Source organism: Nelumbo lutea, chromosome 1 (assembly GCF_056320005.1).
Source record: "Nelumbo lutea isolate HS-2025 chromosome 1, American lotus-T2T, whole genome shotgun sequence".
Lineage (NCBI taxonomy): Eukaryota > Viridiplantae > Streptophyta > Magnoliopsida > Proteales > Nelumbonaceae > Nelumbo > Nelumbo lutea.
Genome location: NC_142684.1, coordinates 3827795 through 3847970, shown reverse-complemented (window position 1 = coordinate 3847970; position 20176 = coordinate 3827795). Strand labels below are relative to the sequence as shown.

The window sequence follows — 20176 nt, the reverse complement described above, 5'->3', positions numbered from 1 at the left end:
CAATTCTGCTCTTAAGGACATTTTTCCTTCTCTCTATTCCCTTTCTCTCTACAAGGAAAAAGCTATCTCTCACTTTCCTCCAACACCTGTTTCTCCATCCTCTCTGAATTGGGACTTTGGGTTTTGTAGGGGCTTGAGGGATCATGAACTCTCTTGTGTTTTAGACCTTTTGTCACTACTTGAAAGTGTTTTTCTGGACCCCCTCAGATCTGATGTGAGATTATGGTCCCCTCATCCAAAAGGTTACTTCATGTGTGCCTCTTTCTTAAAGTCCCTTTGCCCTTCCCCGGGACTTTTGGGTTTTCCAGCTAAGGAGATCTGGTCTCGACCTGTACCTCCTAAAATTATTATTTTCTGCTGGGAGGTGTTCTATAGGAAGACCAACACTTTGGACTGCTTGCAGAACAGAAGGCCTTCCATGTGTTTGTCTCCTAACAGGTATGTAATTTGCAAGGCTAATGGTGAGTATTGCTCCCACTTACTTTTGACCTGTTCTTTTTCTGCTGCTATTTGGGGTTGGATCTTTGCCTTGTTTGGGTGCAGGTGGAATTTGACTACAGCTGTAGATCAACTCTTTGACCCCTCCTTTGTGTGGCCCACAAAAACTGGTAAAACAATGTGGAGGTGCATTAGAGCTGCTGCTTTGTGGACAATTTGGGAAGAAAGAAATGCGAGGCTATTCCAAGAGGAGAGAAATATGAGACTGTAAAGGATTGTATTTTGACTTGGGCAATCCACTGGCTGAGATCTTTGGAATCCTTTGACACATTCACTTTTGATAACGTTTGGAGGAACTGGATAGCTGTGGCTAGTAGCAGTACTAGGAAGAATAGGGTACCAGCTGTGTGGGTGCCTCCTTCCGAAGGCTGGACAAAGTTGAGTTTTGATGGTAGCAGCCAAGGCAACCCAGGTCCTTCAGGGATAGGAGGGGTGCTGAGAGATAAAGACAGCAATATTTTAGCCATATTCTCAGGGCTCGTGGGTATAGGAGATTCTATTAGAGCTGAGCTTCTAGCGGTGGTACAAGGTATTCAGATTGCAAACCAGTTAGGAGTTCAGAATCTGCTTATTGAAGGAGATTCCAAAGTTGTTGTGGGTTGGCTAACATATCCAGATTCAGTTATTTGGTGCTACAGGGACCTTTTGAGGAAAGTTAATTGGTTTTCAAGGAACATGACTTTTACTTGTCAGTGGGTGGGTAGAACTGCTAATACCATAGCGGATGGGTTAGCTAAGCAATATATGTATACCGGTCGGTTCAGTTAACCGCCGGTTTTCTATATTGGTTAACCGAAACCAAACCAGTACCTTCGGTTTTTTAAAATACCGAACTGAAACTGAACTGACCGGTTCGGTTAACCAGATTTTCAGTGCGGTTTCGGTCAGTTTTTTGGTTCAGTTTGGTTTTTCTGTTTTTCTTGCTCACCCCTATACCCCATAGCACTTTTTGAACCGAACAAGAAGAGCTATCAGAAATCCCTGCATTTCTTTCACACCATAAGCACCAGAACACAGCCACAGCCCAGATCACCCTCCCTTGCCTGCTCAAACCTGCCAGTTGCCAGCCCAACAAAAAACTGTGAATGGACTCTCTGGGTTCAAAACAAAAACACGTTTTTAAAAATACTTTGTGTGCCTATGACTATACGTCTTTTATCAGGTTTACCTGATCATTTTACCCTGTTTTTACCATGTCCAGAGATGAAGAATGTAGTAGAAAATATCCCTAAGATGGAACACTTTGGATTCACTCTGGTTCTCCCACCCACAAACTCTTCCCACATCCCTACCCACAAGACACTATCACTGTGTATTGGGAACATCTCCCTATGAATGACAAGGGAGATATTCCCAAAGAAAAGCTTTAGTGTCCTGTGGGTAGGGATGTGGTGGAAGGAATGCAGGGATGGGTGGTTTACTGTGAAATCCTTTAATGCAGCTTTAATAAGATCACAGGTGGATGCAAGTTGATGTGGAGGGGTGTGGGGCGATCCTGTCCGGCTGTCCCTTCAAGGGTAGAAGCCTTTGTGTCATTGGTGGCTGTGGGTAGTGTTTAAACTAACAACAGATCATCGAAAAAACAAGAGTTTCAGCTTAGCAAGTGTTTGTTATATGTGCGAAGAGAACTAAGAATCAGTATTTCACTTGTTCTTCTCCTGTAGAATTGCTGGTTTTTGCAAAGGGGTGAATAGGGATCAGTTATTTCGTGTTGAATTGTAATTTTTGCTTCGTCCCTGAGGCTGCACCTTGTGCCTAGGGTTGGGATGAGTTATATGTTGTATCTATTTTGTACTTGTTGTCAAGCTTTTAATGTTTGATAAAGTTTCTTTTATCTATCAAAAAAAGGACCCTAATCAAAATTTTCACGGAAGGTAAAATAAAACACAACTGAACTGTATAGTAACAGTGCTTGTATGAAAGGGAGAGGGGAAGGGGAGGGAGAAGGAGAAGGAGAAGAACAAGTAACTTTTCATGAGAAACAACAGGGAGGGGAAAGGATATACATGAGAGGATGTAAAAACAATACAAGAATGCAAAAAAAACAAAGCGACCCACCAAGGATTTACATGGGCAATGTATTTTGACAATTTGACTGTACAAAAAACTCCCTTTTTGTAATCAATTCCATACAAAAAAACCTTTCCTGCACCTGATTTAATCCATCAGCCACAGAATTTAGTTCCCCAATGATCCACCTAATATGGTAATTTATATGAGAAATTCTTAATTGCTCAATTACGAAGATAAAGCCATTTATAACCCATAAAGTTAATATTTTACTGATCCAAAATTCATTCTCAGATTCTGGGTTACCAAGAAGCATAAAAAACTCCTCTTTGTTTCACAGAAGTTTAAGAACTCCAAATCATATTTTTTCAAGATATATTTCTTAGTCAGGACATATGATGGAATGCTATGCATTCACCAGGCTAAATGATATTAATGTTAATTAACACTAAAGATTTTAATATTAATAAAATACTTTATTTCTTTATGAGTCTTATGATATCTTTCTTCGAGTTGGAATATTGGCATCTGTTATTGGAATAACTTTTCCCCTTAGATGCCAATTTCAATGGAATGCTCCCTTTCTTTATGAATCTTTGTGAAATAACAGTTGAAGTTCAGCTGCGGATATTTATTACATTTTTCTCACATTTGTTCTAGTGAATTTTTTCATCAGGAGGCTTGAAGATATATTGGACGCCTTTGCTGATAGGATGTCAAAACCTCGCCTCTTTCTGACAGACAAGATGCAAATTGCCCTTGGTAAGCTTTCCAGATACTTGTTTGGTTTTCTGCTATGGAATAATTTTTATTGGCTCATTAATCCTAGAAGCTGCACCATGCATGGGGAAATTGGAAACAACCATATTCTGACTAGTAGATCTTCTGGTTGAAAACTTGAATAGTTCTAATTGGTTACTACCACATGTAAAATTATAGTTCAAATGATTGGATTTCTAGGATTAGCCAATTAGGTCTATCAAGTTATATTTCAAGGTCATACCAATTGGGTGGACCCTATGCTACATTTGACATGACTGGATTTATGGTAGGTTAGGATTTAGGAAAGGGTTGGGATTCTTGCTGTTGTTTTCGATACACAGACATATTAATTTCCTTGAATTAATATTATATATGATAGAGAAAGTTGTTTAAATGTTATGCAGCTGGTGGTTTGGGTCATGGTTTGGCCCATGCAGTCTTTTTTTGCCTTAGCCTCCTGACACCTGCATTTGGTCCAGCAACATTTTATGTTGATAAATGCCCGCAGATCCCTTTTTTTCTTATTTCTGGTGAGTCGCCTCTTTTTTACCATTTCTGCAAATGATATTCAATCTTTTTAAGTACTTGATAATTGATGTGCCTGGTAATTAATTTGTTGTGGATGTACCTGTGTATAGACACTGGGAAGAGTTGTAACATTTAAGGAAGAAATCTAATGACTGTCACCGTTAGAGCATCATCCTAACTGTTAAGGACTGGTAACACAATCCTAGTCTATTCTGCCAATTCATTCTATTATTGAAACCGAGTACAACATGAGAATTTGTAATGTGTATATGCTTCTAAAATATAGGACTGTTTATATTGAAACTGAATTGAAGTATTTTCAGTATAATATAACAGACTCAACATATTAAATCAATGGATCCAAGGACACTCCATGTCTTTCTGTTTGCCATTTAACATAAGTGAATCAAAAGTATTTTAATAATGATTGTGGTTATTCATATAAGAATGATTAATTTCATCTTTTGTCTTTTAAATAGTCAAAACAACGGATGTTGTTGTCATAGACTCGTAGGTATGGATTAATCAAATTATTCAAGTATATTATTCTTGCATCTTGATCATTGATTAATACATTTTATGATTGAGCAATGATGTATAAATCTAAACTAGACCTTTTGCTTACTGTAAGTTGCTAATGGTCGTCTATTTTTCATAAGCTTGATGAAGATATGCAAGTTGGTGGTTGATCTGAAAGAATGAAAATAGATATTTAAGTTGTTGTGCACAAGATTAGTTTAAGGCTAGTGTTTTATCATTCTAGTGGAGTTGCTAATGGTCGTCTATTCTTCATAAGCTTGATGAAGATATGCAAGTTGGTGGTTGATCCGAAAGAATGAAAATAGATACTTAAGTCGTTGTGCACAAGATTAGTTTAAGGCTAGTGTTTTATCATTCTAGTTGAAGATTCATTTCACATAATGATTTTTTTTTTTTATATCTATTTCACATAATGATTTAACCATCTACAAAAAAGGAAAACAAAATAAAAAGTGAAGTTTACTTTGATCTGCATCATGTTGCAAATTGTTAGGCAGACCATGATTATCCATATAAGATTGTGTGAGTACATTAGCTTTAGGTCATTGAACTAGGAAGAGTTATTCCATCATAAGTTCAATCAGTTCTTATATCCTTTAGTTATGAATTAAAACTGTTTTACACAGTTTCAAGATATCTTTGAATTTTGTATGAGTTTTGGTTTTACAGATTTGTCTTCTACTGAGCAGCTATAATTTCTCTCGGATTTGTTACAATCCACACTTACTCAATGGTCATAGCATTCAATGGATATGCAGAAGGGAAGAGAATAGACCAGATATTTGTTCCAGTGGTCCATCTGGTTGCAGGAATGGTGGTAAGCATCTTGGACATAATTATAAATTGAGACCTTTTTTCATACTAGAACAGGGCAGTTAGAAAATTCACTTTTTCATTTACTGTTCTCCATTTTAGTCTGGCCTTTGTAATCTGATAGATCATCTAATAAAAAATAACCTTGTTAGAAAGAGACTTTATTTGTTATGAATGTTTTTTGTATAATTTCGTTTTTTAGTTGATGCTAACAATCTAAAGGGGGGAAAGCTGTTAAATTTTTTAATTAACTCATTTTTTCTACAGAAGTAATAAAATTACGTTGTTACTATTAGTTTTCAAGGCGCCAAGGTGAGGCTAGTTGACAAGGGGTGCCTTGTTGCCCCTTGTTGCCTAGTCGATGGATTTTTTTAAGTTAAAAAACATATATCCTAGGGTAGTTCTCTAGGTTCCATAACCATATTTCCTTAAAAATTATCCATAATTTTCATGAGAAAAGTATAAACTTCATGTTAAAATATAGAAAATCAACATATTCATGAGAAGAAAAAGAAGCAAGAATAGAAAATTCATAAAAGGGGCTGAACCCTTATTTTTGTTATAGGAAAAGAAGAATAGAAAAGGTAGACGAAGAAGAAAATGTGTTGATTACACAAAATTTTAAGTTCCTTCTTATTGGTTCAGGTTTTGAGTCTTTGAGGGTTCAATACAGCATTTAGCTATGTTTGTGTTGATTAAACCCTAACAAATAAGTAAATAATAATGAGAAATTAGTATATAAACACATAAAATGAATGTTTTAGTTTAATAATGTCTATTTATAATTATAATCTCAAAAAGTAAAGACTATAAAAGTATTTTATAACACAATGTACAAAACTGCTTGGCAATTAGGTGAGTCAAGCCTCTAAGGGTCCCTTGTTTCCTAGTTATCGCCTTGACAACTATGGCTGTTACCAATAAAAAAGTACTTTTTTTAACTTTTATTAGGGGTATACACGCATAGGGCTAGCATTGTAAATGTTGTTTTTGATTTCCACAAATCTATAATATCACTTTAAAATATACTTACAAAGTTCCATATTGGAGGTATACAATTGTTTTATATAATAATTAATAATCATTTATATTTTATATACTATTAATAATTTTTTACAATAAAAAATAACAATAATTAATTTTAGATAGGTTTGTTTATCAAACTTAGGAATAGCAATATTCCCCATTTCCCCGATCCCCATGGAGATCTGCCCCGAATGGGGCGGGGATGGGGATATTTTCCCCTTGTGGGGACGGAGATGGGGAAGTTTTCATCCCTATTGGCAGGGACGGGGAGAGCACTCCCTGCCCCGTGGGGACCCCAATCCCCATCCCATGGGATCCCCGCTAATATATATATGTATATATATGCATATGTTTATATATGTATATATGTACACATACGTCTATATGTTAATATTTTTAAAAATATGATTTAATATGTTTGAATCTTTCTAATAGAATTGTAAATTTTAATTATTTTATTTTTATTTTTAAATAAAATAAAAAACAAAAACATAATGGTTGACATTATAAAGAATCATGGGGAGTTGGGATCCCCGTGGAGACGGGAATGGGGATAACTTTGCCCCCATTAGCGATGATGGGGATTTTCGCGGGGACGGGGATGGTGAGCGGCTCCTCGTCTCCGCCCCACCCCATTGCCATTCCTAATCAAACTAATGAAACTGCCCAACCCGATTTCTAGTATTTCCAGTCGGCTTTGGTCTGGGTTGGATCAATTTCGCTTTGGCCATTTGTAAACTGGCTAAGCTTGAATGACTTAACCATAGATATATATTAATATTTTATATTTTAAATATTTTTTTAATATAGGAAAGTGGGAAAATTCCAATATTTCTTAGGCTAAAATATTTTAAATCATAAATTTAATTTTTAAATTTAAATTTTAAGTTTAAATCTTTTGAACCGACCGACCAAACCGAAAATTGACTCAAACCGATATAACTCGAGTGACCAACTCCCCAACTTGACCATGTCGATTTGGTTGGCCAAACAATCTACAACTGAACCGAACCAATCCGTGAACAATAGTTTAATCTGCAATAATTATTAAAAAATTATAGCAAAAATACCAAATAAATTAAATTTAAAATGCTAAATAACAGTATTTTAAACTCCAATAATTATTGAAAATTTTCTATTAAATAACAAAACAAAAATAGATTTATACATAATTATTGAAAATATATTTATCACAAAAAAAAAAATAATTACTGAAATACAATAAATATTAATTTTAGTATATATAAATATGTAATAAATATAGATTAAGTTTTTAAAATTCTTATTAATAAACATTATTTTTTTTTTGAAAGTTATTTTCTAGAATTATTAATTGGTATAAATGAAATTATTTATTTATTGAAATAATATCATTATTTAAATTTTAAAATATTAATTACTCGTTGAATATAGTAATCCTTTAAATTATAGTACTATTAATACATAATTTTGTTATTTTAACTATTTAAAATCAAGTTATGTTAAATATTTCGTTGTTTAAAATAATTAGTAAATATTTAAAATCTTAATCTATTTATTATAATTGAAAGTTATTCAGAAACTATTTAAAATATTTTATTAATTGATTTAAAATATTAATTTTAATATTTTGTTATTTAAGATATTTAGTTATTGAAATATTTAAATAATATTTCATTTTCTAATGTTATATTTTTATTATTTGAATAACATTTAGATTGAATTATCCAGAAAATCATAATTTATATTGTTTGTACATAATTATGTGATGAGTTTTGTAAAATTATAATTATTAATAATATGAATATTATTAAATCGATTATATATTTTTTTGCCTTTTTAATAAATATTTTAAAGTTATTGTATAATTCTGTTAGAATATTTAAATAATTCTTAAATTTTTTAATTCAAACTTCTTTAGATAGATGTAGATAAAAAGTGGGGGAGAAGATAAATAAGAATTAGTGATAATTTAGTAGAGAAACTCTCTACTAAATTAGAGATAAATTAGGAGAAAGTTGGGAAAAGTGGGGGAGGTTGTTTAGGAGAAATTTTAGGATATTATATTATTTAGGAGAGAGAGAGAGAGAGAGAGAGAGAGAGAGAGAGAGAGAGAGAGAGTAGATTTCTAAAAAAATATTAGTTAGTAGATCCAAAATTGGCCATATTATTAACTGGGCTAATCAGGTCTGAGCTGGTAAGACTGTATTACAACCAACCTTAAATATGTGTATAGATATTGTATAATGTTATATGCATATTATAAAATATACATTACCTTTTCTCAAAAAAATATTATATACTCTATTATAAAACATATATTGGAAAAAGGTTTCCTAATTGGGTCAAGTAGGGAGCTTTCCTTCACAGCCTACACTATTCTGCCACATGGAGGGATGATGTGGCAGGTCTGAACCATCTATCCCATAGGGGCCCTCTAGATTGGTAAGGTGTTCAACCTCTAGTTGACATTAGCACTGCACTCCACATTGCATTAGTGGTTTTTGTAACTAATATTAACCACACGAAAGTTATAGTTTTGAATATAAAGCTTGTCATGAGAGAAGGGCTTATTTACTGAGAAATGCTTTGGGGCTATAATTTGCCCCATGCCATGTTACATGGATTCTTCAAAATGGCGCCTTACCAGTGTGGACACTAATACCTACACGAAACTTGGGGGGACTCTTGTCTTAGTCAGATCTGTAATATGTGGCTATAAGTAATTGAAATAGAATTAAATTTTGGACAGCTCACTGGTGGGGTGAGCACACCTGGCAATTCCTTATCCTAGAATTTTCAGCCTTTCTCAATCCCAAGATGTCACTATTTCTTCTTGTCTTCCTACTTCCCCCCTTGATACAAACTGGAACCTTAACCTTAGAAAACCTCTGAGAGACATGGAGATCGGTGAAATTGTTGATCTTTTGCATTGCCTTACAGAGGTTTACATTTCCCCTCTGTCTTCTGACCACCGCATCTGGAAACTTCACCCTGCCTGTTTGTTCTCTACAAAATCCTTCTTCAGGACTCTTATCTCAGGTGACCTCAGCTCAGGATTCTCCTTTAAAAAGATCTGGTGCCCCCTTATCCCTCCTGGATTCTCTTTTTTCACGTGGGAAGCGTATTTAAAGAGAATTGATACTTGTGATCTCATTCAGGAAAAAACATAGAGGCAGACTACATATTTCCCCTCATGCGTGTGTTCTTTGCCTCTGTGATGGTGAATCTGCTGATAATCTTCTCTTGTATTGTAAAGTAACAAAAAGAATATGGAGCCATTTTCTGGTTCTGGCAGGTTACAGTTGGGTTGCCCCTGAACATATTCTGGAGTTTTTGTGGCAGTGGCATGGCAAAGACTTGGTAGGAAGGCCAAAATGTATTGGATTATAGTAGCATATGCTGTAATGTGGGGAGTTTGGGAAGAAAGAAGCAACCACATCTTTGAAAACGAATCTAGATCCTTTGAAGGGTTTATTTCTTATATTACCCACCTTTGTAACTTGTGGGCTATCGACTCTGAGGTGTCTCGAGGTCTCTTTGTTAAGATCTGTACAGAAACGTGGAAAAAGTTTTTACATTCTCCAAGGTACAAAGTATCAATACACCCCAATACACCAGAAAGGGTGTATGAACACTTAGAAGTTTGAACCGTGTGCATGTCTTTTTTTAGGTGTTTTTTTTTTCAAAAATAGGTCATTGGGTCGATCTTAGGCCTGCCTAACCCCTTAAAATAACCAATTTTTCAAAGTCTTATTTAGAGTATTACCAGCCTGCCGATATGATACAATATGGGGCATATCCAAGGACTTAGCTCCCTCGTAGGGGTCCTATTTCTAGAATGGAAGGGGTGTTGAGACTAAATTTTGATGGAAGTGCCCTAGAAACGCAGGTGCAGCTGGTATTGGAGTTTTAAAGGAGAGGAATGGCAGCATTTGTTGGGTTTTCAGTGGTCCAATTGGAACTGCTGGTTTATCTGAAGCTGAAGTTGAGCAGCTTTAACTGGGCTACAGATTGCAAGAGGTTTGGGCATTTCCACTCTGTCCATGGAGGGTGACAACACAATCACTTGGCCAGGTGAAATGGAGGGGGAACCCTGGAGGTTGGCTCACTACTTGGCCAAAGTCTAGAGACAGTTTGGCTACAATGACGCCCATCTTACTTGGAGCCCAATAGAGAGTTAAATTCTTTGGCAGATGCCTTAGCTTAATCTGGTGTCTTTAGGGAATCTTTGTTGTTAGAGAATATCAATCTATTCAAGGACCTTATCTAACAGCTTAAGCTTTTAGGTTGAATGGTTCTCTGAGATGGTATCAAAACCACTTTTGAGATGGTATCAAAGCCACTTTTAACCAAGTGATCGATTCTCATTATCTCCATTATAATTAATTAAGTTTCAGCACAAGGTATGAGTGGGCCTGCTTGTTCACACTTCACAAGTCCAATGGGATTTCTTGTGAAGGGGTGTTAGAGAATATCAACCAATCAAAAAAAATATTGGCAGACTCACTGGCCAAACAAGGGGTGGGAAGAGTCCCACACTTTCACAGCAAAGACTATGAAGAGCTTCACCGGAGACTGTTAACTTCGGCGACTGGCGACAAGTTTCAGTAAACTATATAACCTTAAGACTTACAGAGTGGTGATGGGAAGAGGAAACGAAAAGGAGTTTCAGGTGGTGATTAGATGGAAGGCTGGTTTGGATATTGAAGTGAAGAGGTTTCTTCTGGAAGGCGGAAAATCTAATGGTAAAAACCTGCTAAAGGTAAGAGAAGGTAGAAGGGCGACGTTAATTCTATTTGAGGAAGCTGTTCACTGGTTGAAAGGTTTCATCGATGGAGTGCTCCAGTCTATAAAAAATGTAGGGTGGAGGAATGTACTGGAAATGGAAAAGAAAAAATATGAAGTGGAACTCAGATGTAATAAGAAAGGATGGTTCATTACCATCATAGAATACTTCGGCGACCGGAAGCAAATGGTCTGCCTACCGGAAGGGAAGCAAACACAAGGCTGGTTGCTATTCGCAGTGGAGTTGCAGAAGTTCCTTGCTGCGGTTGATAATCACATGCAAACAGAATACGAACAAGAACAGAGCAGCAATACGGGTATCCCTGAGTCCTCGTTTCAGGCCTTCAAGCAGAAAGGCGGAAAGGCAGTAGCGTTTCCAAACAGGGGACTAAAAGTCTGGGTTGAGGCTGAAGAGGACGAATGGGAGAAGAAAATGGTGTTTACTACCAGTAAGGATGTACAAGATTGGAGGAAGCTGTTGAAAGTTGCGGCGACTAACTTGCAGCTAGATTCGGAGGTTACTTTGGAGCCATTTTCAAACCGGAAGGCAATACTAAGTGTCGAAGATGGTGTTGACAGAGGATTCACAGCTTTCGAATGGGAAGAAGGGCTGGTTTATGTTCAGAAATGGAAGCCCTTGTGTAATGAGGTGGAGCCGTTCAGAGGGAGCTTCACGCTAAAAATGCTTGGACTCCCGTTCCATCTGTGGAACAGATCAATCCTAGAAAATATAGTAAAGGTGCTAGGTGGAGTGCTGGAAGAATGCAAAATGCAGGATCTTCGAGCAGTGGAGGTGAGGATTAAAGGGGTGGAACCAGAATCGATCCCAAAGGTCTTTGAAGTTCTTGTTGATGAAGTCTGGTACAGGATATGGCTGTTTTGAGAGATGGTGGAACTTGGGGTCGAAGCACCAAGGTTGAAGATGAAGGTGATGTGGCGGGTTCGATCACACGTGGCAGACAGGTGTTGGGGGGACTGAAGGTAGAGCGGCAGAGGCCCAAGGAGAAAGCTGAAAAGGTGCAAATGAAAAACCAAGAGTCACGTAAGCCATTTAGAGAAAAGGATTTAAAAATTTTTGAAACCTCTCGAAGTTGGGGGGCTCGGGCCTCTTTTGCTGGAGTGGTCAAGAAGAGGGCTGGACCATCTAACGAGTTAATTCAGGCCGGTGTATCTGAACCGGTAGGAGGTGGGGTTGGGTCAACCAAGGTTTTGGTCCTGGGGCCACGTGAGTGTTTAAGTGAGCACGTGGCCCAGGACAGGTTGGAGGGCACTACAGACGCTAAAATGCGTCTATTTTCTTCCTTTTTGAAGAGAACCTGCGATGGAGGCTCTGTTTCGACCAGGCAGAAAGAGAGAACAGTTGTGCCTCTGCAATGGGTCCCTAGATCAGTGCCTGATCTCTCAAGGGGAAGTGACTCAGCGAAAGATTGTCCAAATCCCAGATATGTAAGGGAGTGCGGTGAGGAAAAGGAGGGAGTCGACGAGGGCTGGGTAAACTGTCAACTGGAAGAACCAGATTTGGAAGAGGACTCGGATGACCAGTCCAGTATAGGCAGTACTGAGATAGACAAGCTATTAGAGGCTGATTTTGCAGCAACATTGAATCTTGGTACCTTGTTTTCAAAGATACAAGGGAAGGATATGAATCGGAACGGCTTCTACACCAGGAGAACAATGTTGGGATGAAGATTATGATCTGTCTTTAGAAGTTCCTGTACCAAAGCTTAATAACAGGCAGGAGTTTAGTAAGGAAGTGCCTACGACTCCTCTGAAGCAAAGCAGAAACGCAGCAGCGAGGGACAAACGGGTGGGTGCAGAGAGGGACCACTGTATAACGAAAGAGACAGGAAGGTTAACACCTCAGACCGGAGCCATGGAGTTAGCTGACAATCACACATTCTTTCAGGATCCGAGTGCTTCCAATTCCAGCTTCCATATTCCTTTTCAGCCAAACCCAGGTAACAGTGTCCATTCAGTTTTTGGTACTAATGTGTGCTCTGTGTCTTGTGTGCCAGATTCCTTTCCCATTTCAGAGGCTGCAGCTTGTGTAGTAGTAGGAGTGGTAGGTGATAGTTGCAAAGGTAGAGAGGAGCTAGAGAGGGAGGTAGAAAGAGGTGGAAGTAAATAGTAGCAACAGGTCTCTAGGAGACGGTGAGAACATGATACTTGAGGTGGAGGAGAATAAATATCCGAAGGAAGGGGTAGAAGAGACTCGGATAGCGAACAGCCAGGAGGAAGAAGGCAGAGGTGGGGACTTTGTCCAGGAAGATAAAGCTAGAAAATCAGACAAAAAAGAGCTGGCAAGTGAGGACTCTGTGACAGCATTCATACAAAAACTGGGGTGTAAACCGAAAGATCCAAATGAGCTGAAAGGATTCCTACAAAAAAAGAGAGAGAAGTCAAGGCTGATAGGAGGAAAATGAGTGAGGTTAGAAGCAAGGTGAAAGAAGTGGCAGGGGACAAAGGCACTAGAGCTAGAGGGGTTAGGAGGAGAGGAAGCAAGTGAGGGTCATAGGTGCGAGGGGTGAATAAGAAAAGAATAATGAGGATTATTAGTTGGAATGTGAGGGGACTGGGTAGTGCAAGGAAGAGAGCAGTAATAAAAGAGGCCATTAGGAAAATGGATCCCGATGTGGTACTGTTACAGGTAACTAAAAGAGCAGAATTTGAAATCAAATGAGCAAGGAGTGTGTGGAGTAGGGGATTACTTGGGCAGTTCTACCTTCATGGGGATTAGTAGGGGGTGTGGTGACATTGTGGAAGAATGAGGTAGTGGAAGGTTTAGAGGAATTGATAGGACAATTTATAGTTTCCTTGAAATTTAAGCAAGAGGGAGACGGATTTGAGTGGGTATTGGCCAATGTGTACAAGCCAAATGATTACAGAGAAAGAAGAATACTATGGGAAGAGCTGGTAGACATAAGGGGTCTGTGGGATGGACCATGGTGCTTAGGAGGTGACTTCAATGTAATAAGATTTCTGGCAGAAACTAACAGTCCTAGGCAGAGGAGCACCACAAGTATGAGGAGGTTTAACCAATTCATTGAGGCCGTTGAATTAAAAGAAATCCCATTGTCATAGAGGTGTTATACATGGTCCAATCTCCAAACCAACCCAATTTGCTCTAAGCTGGACGGATTCTTATTTTTGAATGCTCTGGAAGAACATTGGGGGAATCTGAACTCTAGAGCACTCCCGAGGGTGACCTCTGATCATATGCCTATTGTACTTTGTAAGAGGTGTGAAATGCGGGTCCAGATCCATTTAGATTTGAGAGCATGTGGTTAGAGCACCCAGGGTTCATTAAGAAGGTTGAAGAGTGGTGGTTAGAGAGCAATCCAGCAGTGGTGTGGTATGGGATGAGGTTTCACAGAAAGCTCTAATATCTGAAAGGGAGAATCAAGGATTGGAATCTACTGGAATTTGGGAGATTGGAGGAAAGGAAACAGAATGTGATCACACAGATTGAGGACTTGGATAGTAAAGAAGGGAGAGGAGGCCTAACTGTAGAGGATAAGGAACAAAGATGGAGATTGCGGAAACAGTTAGAGGATTATGTTCTTTAGGAGGAAATAAGTTGGAGGCAGAAGTCAAGATGCAAGTGGCTAGAAGAGGGGGATGGGAACACTAAGTTTTTCATGCTTTGGCAAGTGGCAGGAGGAAAAATTTTATTACTAGATTGGAGATTGAAGGGGAAACAGTCACAAGTCAGAGAGAAATTGCGGAAGCATTTGCAGGTCATTTTGGGCATATATTTAGAAGGCCACTGAATAATAGGGTATGGCTGGAAGGTTTGGATTGGTCAACATTGAAGAGAGAAGCTGGAAGGTTTGGATTGACCAACATTGAAGAGAGAAGCTGGAAGGTTTGGATTGGCCAACATTGAAGAGAGAAGATAGGGAGTGGTTGGAAAAGAAATTGGAGTTGGAAGAGATAAAAGAGGCAGTCTTCTCAATGGCTAGACCAAAGGCACCGGGCCCATATGGTTTTACGATGGCGTTTTACCAAGATTGTTGGGAGATACTAAAGGAGGACATATTGTTGGTATTCAATGAATTCCATACCAGAGGAGTGATTAACCCTGGTCTAAATTCCATTTTCATTGCTTTAGTACCCAAGAAAAGTGATGCAAGCCATCCAAAGGACTACAGGTCGACCAGTCTAGTTAATAGCCTCTATAAGATCATCACTAAGGTGTTGTCAATTAGAATCAGGAAGGTGCTACCAACTATCATATCAAACAATCAAGGAGCTTTTGTGAAGGGGAGGCAAATAACAGATCAAATACTTGTAGCAAATGAGGGTCTAGAGGATTATAAGAGATCCAGGCGAAGAGGTGTGGTCTGCAAACTAGATCTGGAAAAGGCTTATGATTTGGTTGATTGGTCTTTCTTATTGGAGGTGATGATTAACTTTGGGTTTGGAGACATCTGGTGCAAATGGGTGATGGGTTGCATTAGGGATTGTCAATATTCCATTTCGGTGAACGGGACAGTGGTGGACTATTTCCCATCTTTGAGGGGGATTAGACAAGGAGACCCCCTATCCCCCTTCTTGTTTACATTGGTTGCTGAAGTGTTGGGGGGATTGATATCCAAAGTAGATTCTAGGGAGCTAATAAGAGGGTGGAGAGTTGGAAGAGATAATGTACCACTTACACACCTACAATTTGCAGATGACATGATTCTGTTTTGTGAAGGAGGGGATATCATTTGGATAAAAATTTTGAAGCTCATTATACAACTCTTTGAGCAAATGTCAAATCTTAGGGTGAACTTTGAGGAAAGTTGTATAGTTGGAGTCAATATGGGGGAAGGGGAGATTGGTGAGTATGCAGACATTCTGGGATGTGTAGTTTCTAACTGGCCATTAAATTACCTGGGCTTACCTTTGGGGGATAATCCTCAGAGAGGTGAGTTCTGGGCCCCTATTGTGGAGAGATTTAAAAAGAGACTTGCCAACTGGAAGAGAAACTATTTGTCTCTTGGAGGGAGAATCACCTTAGTCAGGTCTACTCTGTCTAACCTTCCTGTATATTTTTTTGGCAGTCTTTAGGATCCCGGTTAAGGTGGCCAGTAGGTTGGAAAAACTAATGAGGGATTTTCTGTGGGGAGCCGGGGGAGGAGAAGAGGGATCATTGGGTCAGGTGGGTGGTGGTTTGTAGAGGTAAAAAGGAGGGAGGGTTGGGAATTGGAAACATTAGGACTAGGAATCTAGCATTATTAGGGAAATGGTTGTGGAGATTCTCATTGGAGAAAGAAAGGTTGTGTGTTAAGGTAGTGGGAAATATTCATGGGCTAGCAGATAATGGATGGGATTCAGGAATACTAGCAAGGACTACAAGAGCTTCCCCTTGGAAAGCTATTCTAGCCATCTTGCCTTTGTTCTCTCCATGGATCAGGTATGACTTGCACTGTGGTAACCTCATCAAATTTTGGGAACATGTTTGGGTTGGGGATTCGTCTTTGAAAGGTCAATTTCTAGGCCTCTTTGCTATTTCTACCCTAAAAAATAAACCAGTCTCCTCCTTTCTTGTTTCTTCCAATTCACCTTCTGGGTTTAGTTGGAATTTAAGTCTGAGAAGAGATGTCAGGGACACAGAGGTTGCCTATACTGTAGCCTTACTATCTATCCTTGAAGGGGTATTCATTGAGCCTTCTAAAAAGATAGCAGAATTTGGACATCACTCCCTCGGGTTCCTACACCCGTGCCTCCTTTTTCAATGCACTGTTACCTTCTCATCTTGCTGGTTCATCTTTCCCTGTTAAAGAAGTGTGGTGTTGACCTATACCTCCAAAGGTTGGGAGTTTTTGTTGGGAAGCCTTCCTGGGAAGAGTTAATACAAGGGATGTACTCCAAAGGAAAAGACCCAACAGCTGCTTGTCTGCTCATTGGTGTTCTCTGTAAATTCGTTGGTGAGTTTAGATACCATTTACTAATATCTTGTCAGTTTGTTAAAGCTATTTGGGTATGGTTTACTTCTCTGTTTGGATGCAAGTGGATCCCCCCTTTGATTGTACCAAGTTTTTTTTCCTCCATGCCTAATTGGCCAACTAAAAGGGCTAAGATCATGTGGATGTGTGGTAGAGCTGCAGTTTGTTGGACAATGTGGGAGGAGAGGAATTCAAGAATTTTCTCAAATAAAGAGAGAAGTGTGGAAGAAATCATGGGGATCATCCACATTAGGATGGTACATTGGTTGAGAACATTGGAATTGTTTAAAGTGTTATCAGTTGATGAGTTGTTAAGGAACTGGAAGGAGATTGCAGATTCAGGCTTAAGTAGAAAGATTTTAAAAGCTTGCTGGACTCCTCCACCTCATGGGTTTACCAAACTGAATTTTGATGGCAGCAGCATAGGCAACCCAGGGCCTTCCGGAATAGGGGGAGTGATGAGGGATGAAACAGGGAATTTGTTAGCCATGTACTCTAGGCCGATTGGGGTGGTAGACTCATTGAAGGCTGAGATTTTAGGAGCTATCGAAGGGATACAAAGGGTTAAGGAAATGAATATCAAAAAGGTGCTTATAGAAGGTGATTCTGAAACTGTGGTGAATTGGCTAAAAGAGGACAGTTCTATGATTTGGGAATACAACAATGAAAAGAGGAAGTTTAAGTGGCTAACCAAGGACATGGAAATTCAGTGTACATGGATAAAGAGAAGTGCAAATGCATTGGTTGATGGTCTAGCTAGGCAAGGGGTAAACAGAGACACCTTATTTTGGGCTGTTTTGTAATCATTGCATGGTCAGGGTGTTTCTTGGGTAGGTGGGTGTTAAGACTTTTTAGCTCCCTTCCTTTGTAATTCAGACTTTATATATCATTAATAAAATTTCACTGTTATTGATTACAAAAAAAACCTATTCAAGGACCTCATCTAACAGCTTAAGCTTTTAGGTTGAATGGTTCTCTGAGATTTGTATATTGACAGTTATTTGCCTAAGTAACTCTTGAGATATTTTGTGTGAGCCTTGATGCTGATGTACATCTTCTCATCTACCAGTTTATCTCTTAAAAAAAAACCTCGTACTATTAGGGAAATTTTTGGACACGAATGGTGAATTTGTAATATTTGATAATTGGGCAATGTTAAATGCACCTTATTCACAGGTGCTGTTGGCATTATCCCTACTTCTCTGTTGATAGAAACATCATTTTTTATTGATACACTAGCCATTAACATGGGGGGTATTTATGTAATTTCCATTCATATTTTTGCCCCTCATCAATCATCCCACCTGTGCTTAGAAACTAAAAAGCCCGACACTAATGGTGGGTTATAGAAAACTCGGAAGGGTTAGATGAAGACGAGGAAGCATTTAAAATTCCCACAAACCCCTCCATTGAGTATTAGAATTAAGTATTATAAAGGGTATTTTCTGCCCACAAAGTGTGGATAATGTTTAATTAACACCACCCGAAAGTGGGAATTTTAGCTTTTCCTTGATCAATTTAGTATTAATCAATCTTTAATTGCTTATTGTTGTTTTCCCATGAACGGATTGGAGGCCAGCAAGACAAACATTTGTGGCCTTTTGGGCCTCGAACCAAACTCATTCTTTGAATGAAGGGTGGGGAGATGATCATGGGGACTCGTTTTGAGCTCCACTAATTGATTATTGTTACTTTTTTCAAGGAACTTCACTGCACAACATAACTAGCAAACCAATTAGGATAACATCAGATTGGGTCTTCCAACTGCACATTGTACCGGAATTTTTAATTGCCCCTGTGCCCTTTCTTCTTCCAGAACTAGTAACTACAGTGATGCTTTAGAACTGGATTGATATTTTTGCTGTTGTTAGACAGGAACTACATATGAAATGAAGATAGCTATTCCTCCAGCTGTTTATTAATTAAACAAATATAGGATAACATGTTAAACCGTCTCTCATAGTAACACGAAAAGGAGAGCAAATAGGTTTTTGATATTCATCCTTTCAATTGCAGAATTTTTGCTTGTCTGTCCGTCTATCTCCTATGAGCTCTCAGCGTTATGACTTAAAATAAATTATTACTGCTTTTACCACTTAAAAAAAGGAAAATGTTGCAATTACTCTTACTGACTTGAGCTTCTTCTATCTCAGACACTGATTAATCTCGCTTCTGGGGGTTGTATCATTGGAATTCCTCTCCTTTATTTCTTGGCAGTCTTGACATTATTGTATTGCGGTAAGCTGGTTTGGAGAAGACTCACCGAAAGTCGAAGCAGATAGTGATTCATAATGGACATTAAAATCCTATAATTTCATCTTAGATCTTTCTCACTTTTCTTGTGCATTTGTATCAAGGTACCAGTGAGATAACATTTGGGGACTAACAGTAACAGATCATATATATAAATGGCTTCCTTCACAGAAATATTTTGTACATGCTGTTTCTCTCAGTTTAGAAATTCACGTCTCAATAGTAATCATTTGTTGCCTGTCTTGGGCTCGGCCCATTATTATTACATAATATTTTGTGCAAATAAACAATATGTGACACAGGTTTATTCCAGCTGTGCTATTCTCCTTTCCCTCTCTCACTCTCTTTATATATATATATATATACATAAAAAATTGTGAATAGCTCCTATGGCTTAACTCCCACTTTCTCTCATTAAATTCTATATTTAAGTTTTATATCATTAAATTCCACTAATTAAATCAAGGATAAAAGACTTAAATCTCACCTGATTTTTGTGTTAAATAATAATCCTTACATTCTATTTTCAGAATGCAATAGTACCTCCCCTATCAAATGCTTTGGCATTATATCTAATCAAACAATTTATAAGGCAAATATAACCTTACCAGTTACAAAATCAATGTTGGGAAAATCAATGTTGGGATTATGTTTAATGGATTAATACTTCTCTTTTTGGTCGATTGAATGTTGGAATAATTACGGATTGGTTTTGATTGTAATATACCATTTAAACTGATATGATAGTGAGTGGATGGGTTTTTTGAAAAATAAAATTACTTAAAATAAATAAATAATTAAAATATAAATAATATTTTAAATATATTTTGATATATATATAATCGGGGTCAGGGCGGGGTGGGAACCTTATTCCATGGTTTTCAAAACCGGACCAGATTGGAAAAATCGATAACTGGTCAGCCCCCCAAGTCTAGTTTTACTAAAAACCGGAAATTTCTAAAAACCATTGAAAAGATTAAAAAACCGTTGACTCGGGTGGTTGGATCGTTAAATCGTTCGACCTGGGCAGCGGTTTGTTGGTTAGT

At 38.1% G+C, this 20176-nt stretch overlaps 1 protein-coding gene across 7 annotated transcripts in view; it reads left to right on the top strand.

Annotated features, from left to right (window-relative positions):
• The window catches only part of LOC148873241 (gamma-secretase subunit APH1-like protein), a 30940-nt gene extending 11636 nt beyond the window's left edge, over nucleotides 1–19304 (top strand). For 3 of the 7 annotated variants that reach the window (XM_088965792.1, XM_088965795.1, XM_088965793.1), the window contains 4 exons: nucleotides 3185–3270; nucleotides 3675–3800; nucleotides 5097–5155; nucleotides 19031–19304. In XM_088965792.1, the coding sequence (XP_088821918.1) occupies nucleotides 3185–3270; nucleotides 3675–3800; nucleotides 5097–5155; nucleotides 19031–19159 (400 nt within the window). In that variant the 3' untranslated portion in view covers nucleotides 19160–19304. Of the gene's footprint in view, nucleotides 1–3184; nucleotides 3271–3674; nucleotides 3801–5007; nucleotides 5156–19030 lie in introns of all 7 variants that reach the window. The other 4 variants (XM_088965791.1, XM_088965790.1, XM_088965794.1 and 1 more) reach the window with 2 other exon arrangements.
• Nucleotides 19305–20176: the final 872 nt, after the last annotated feature.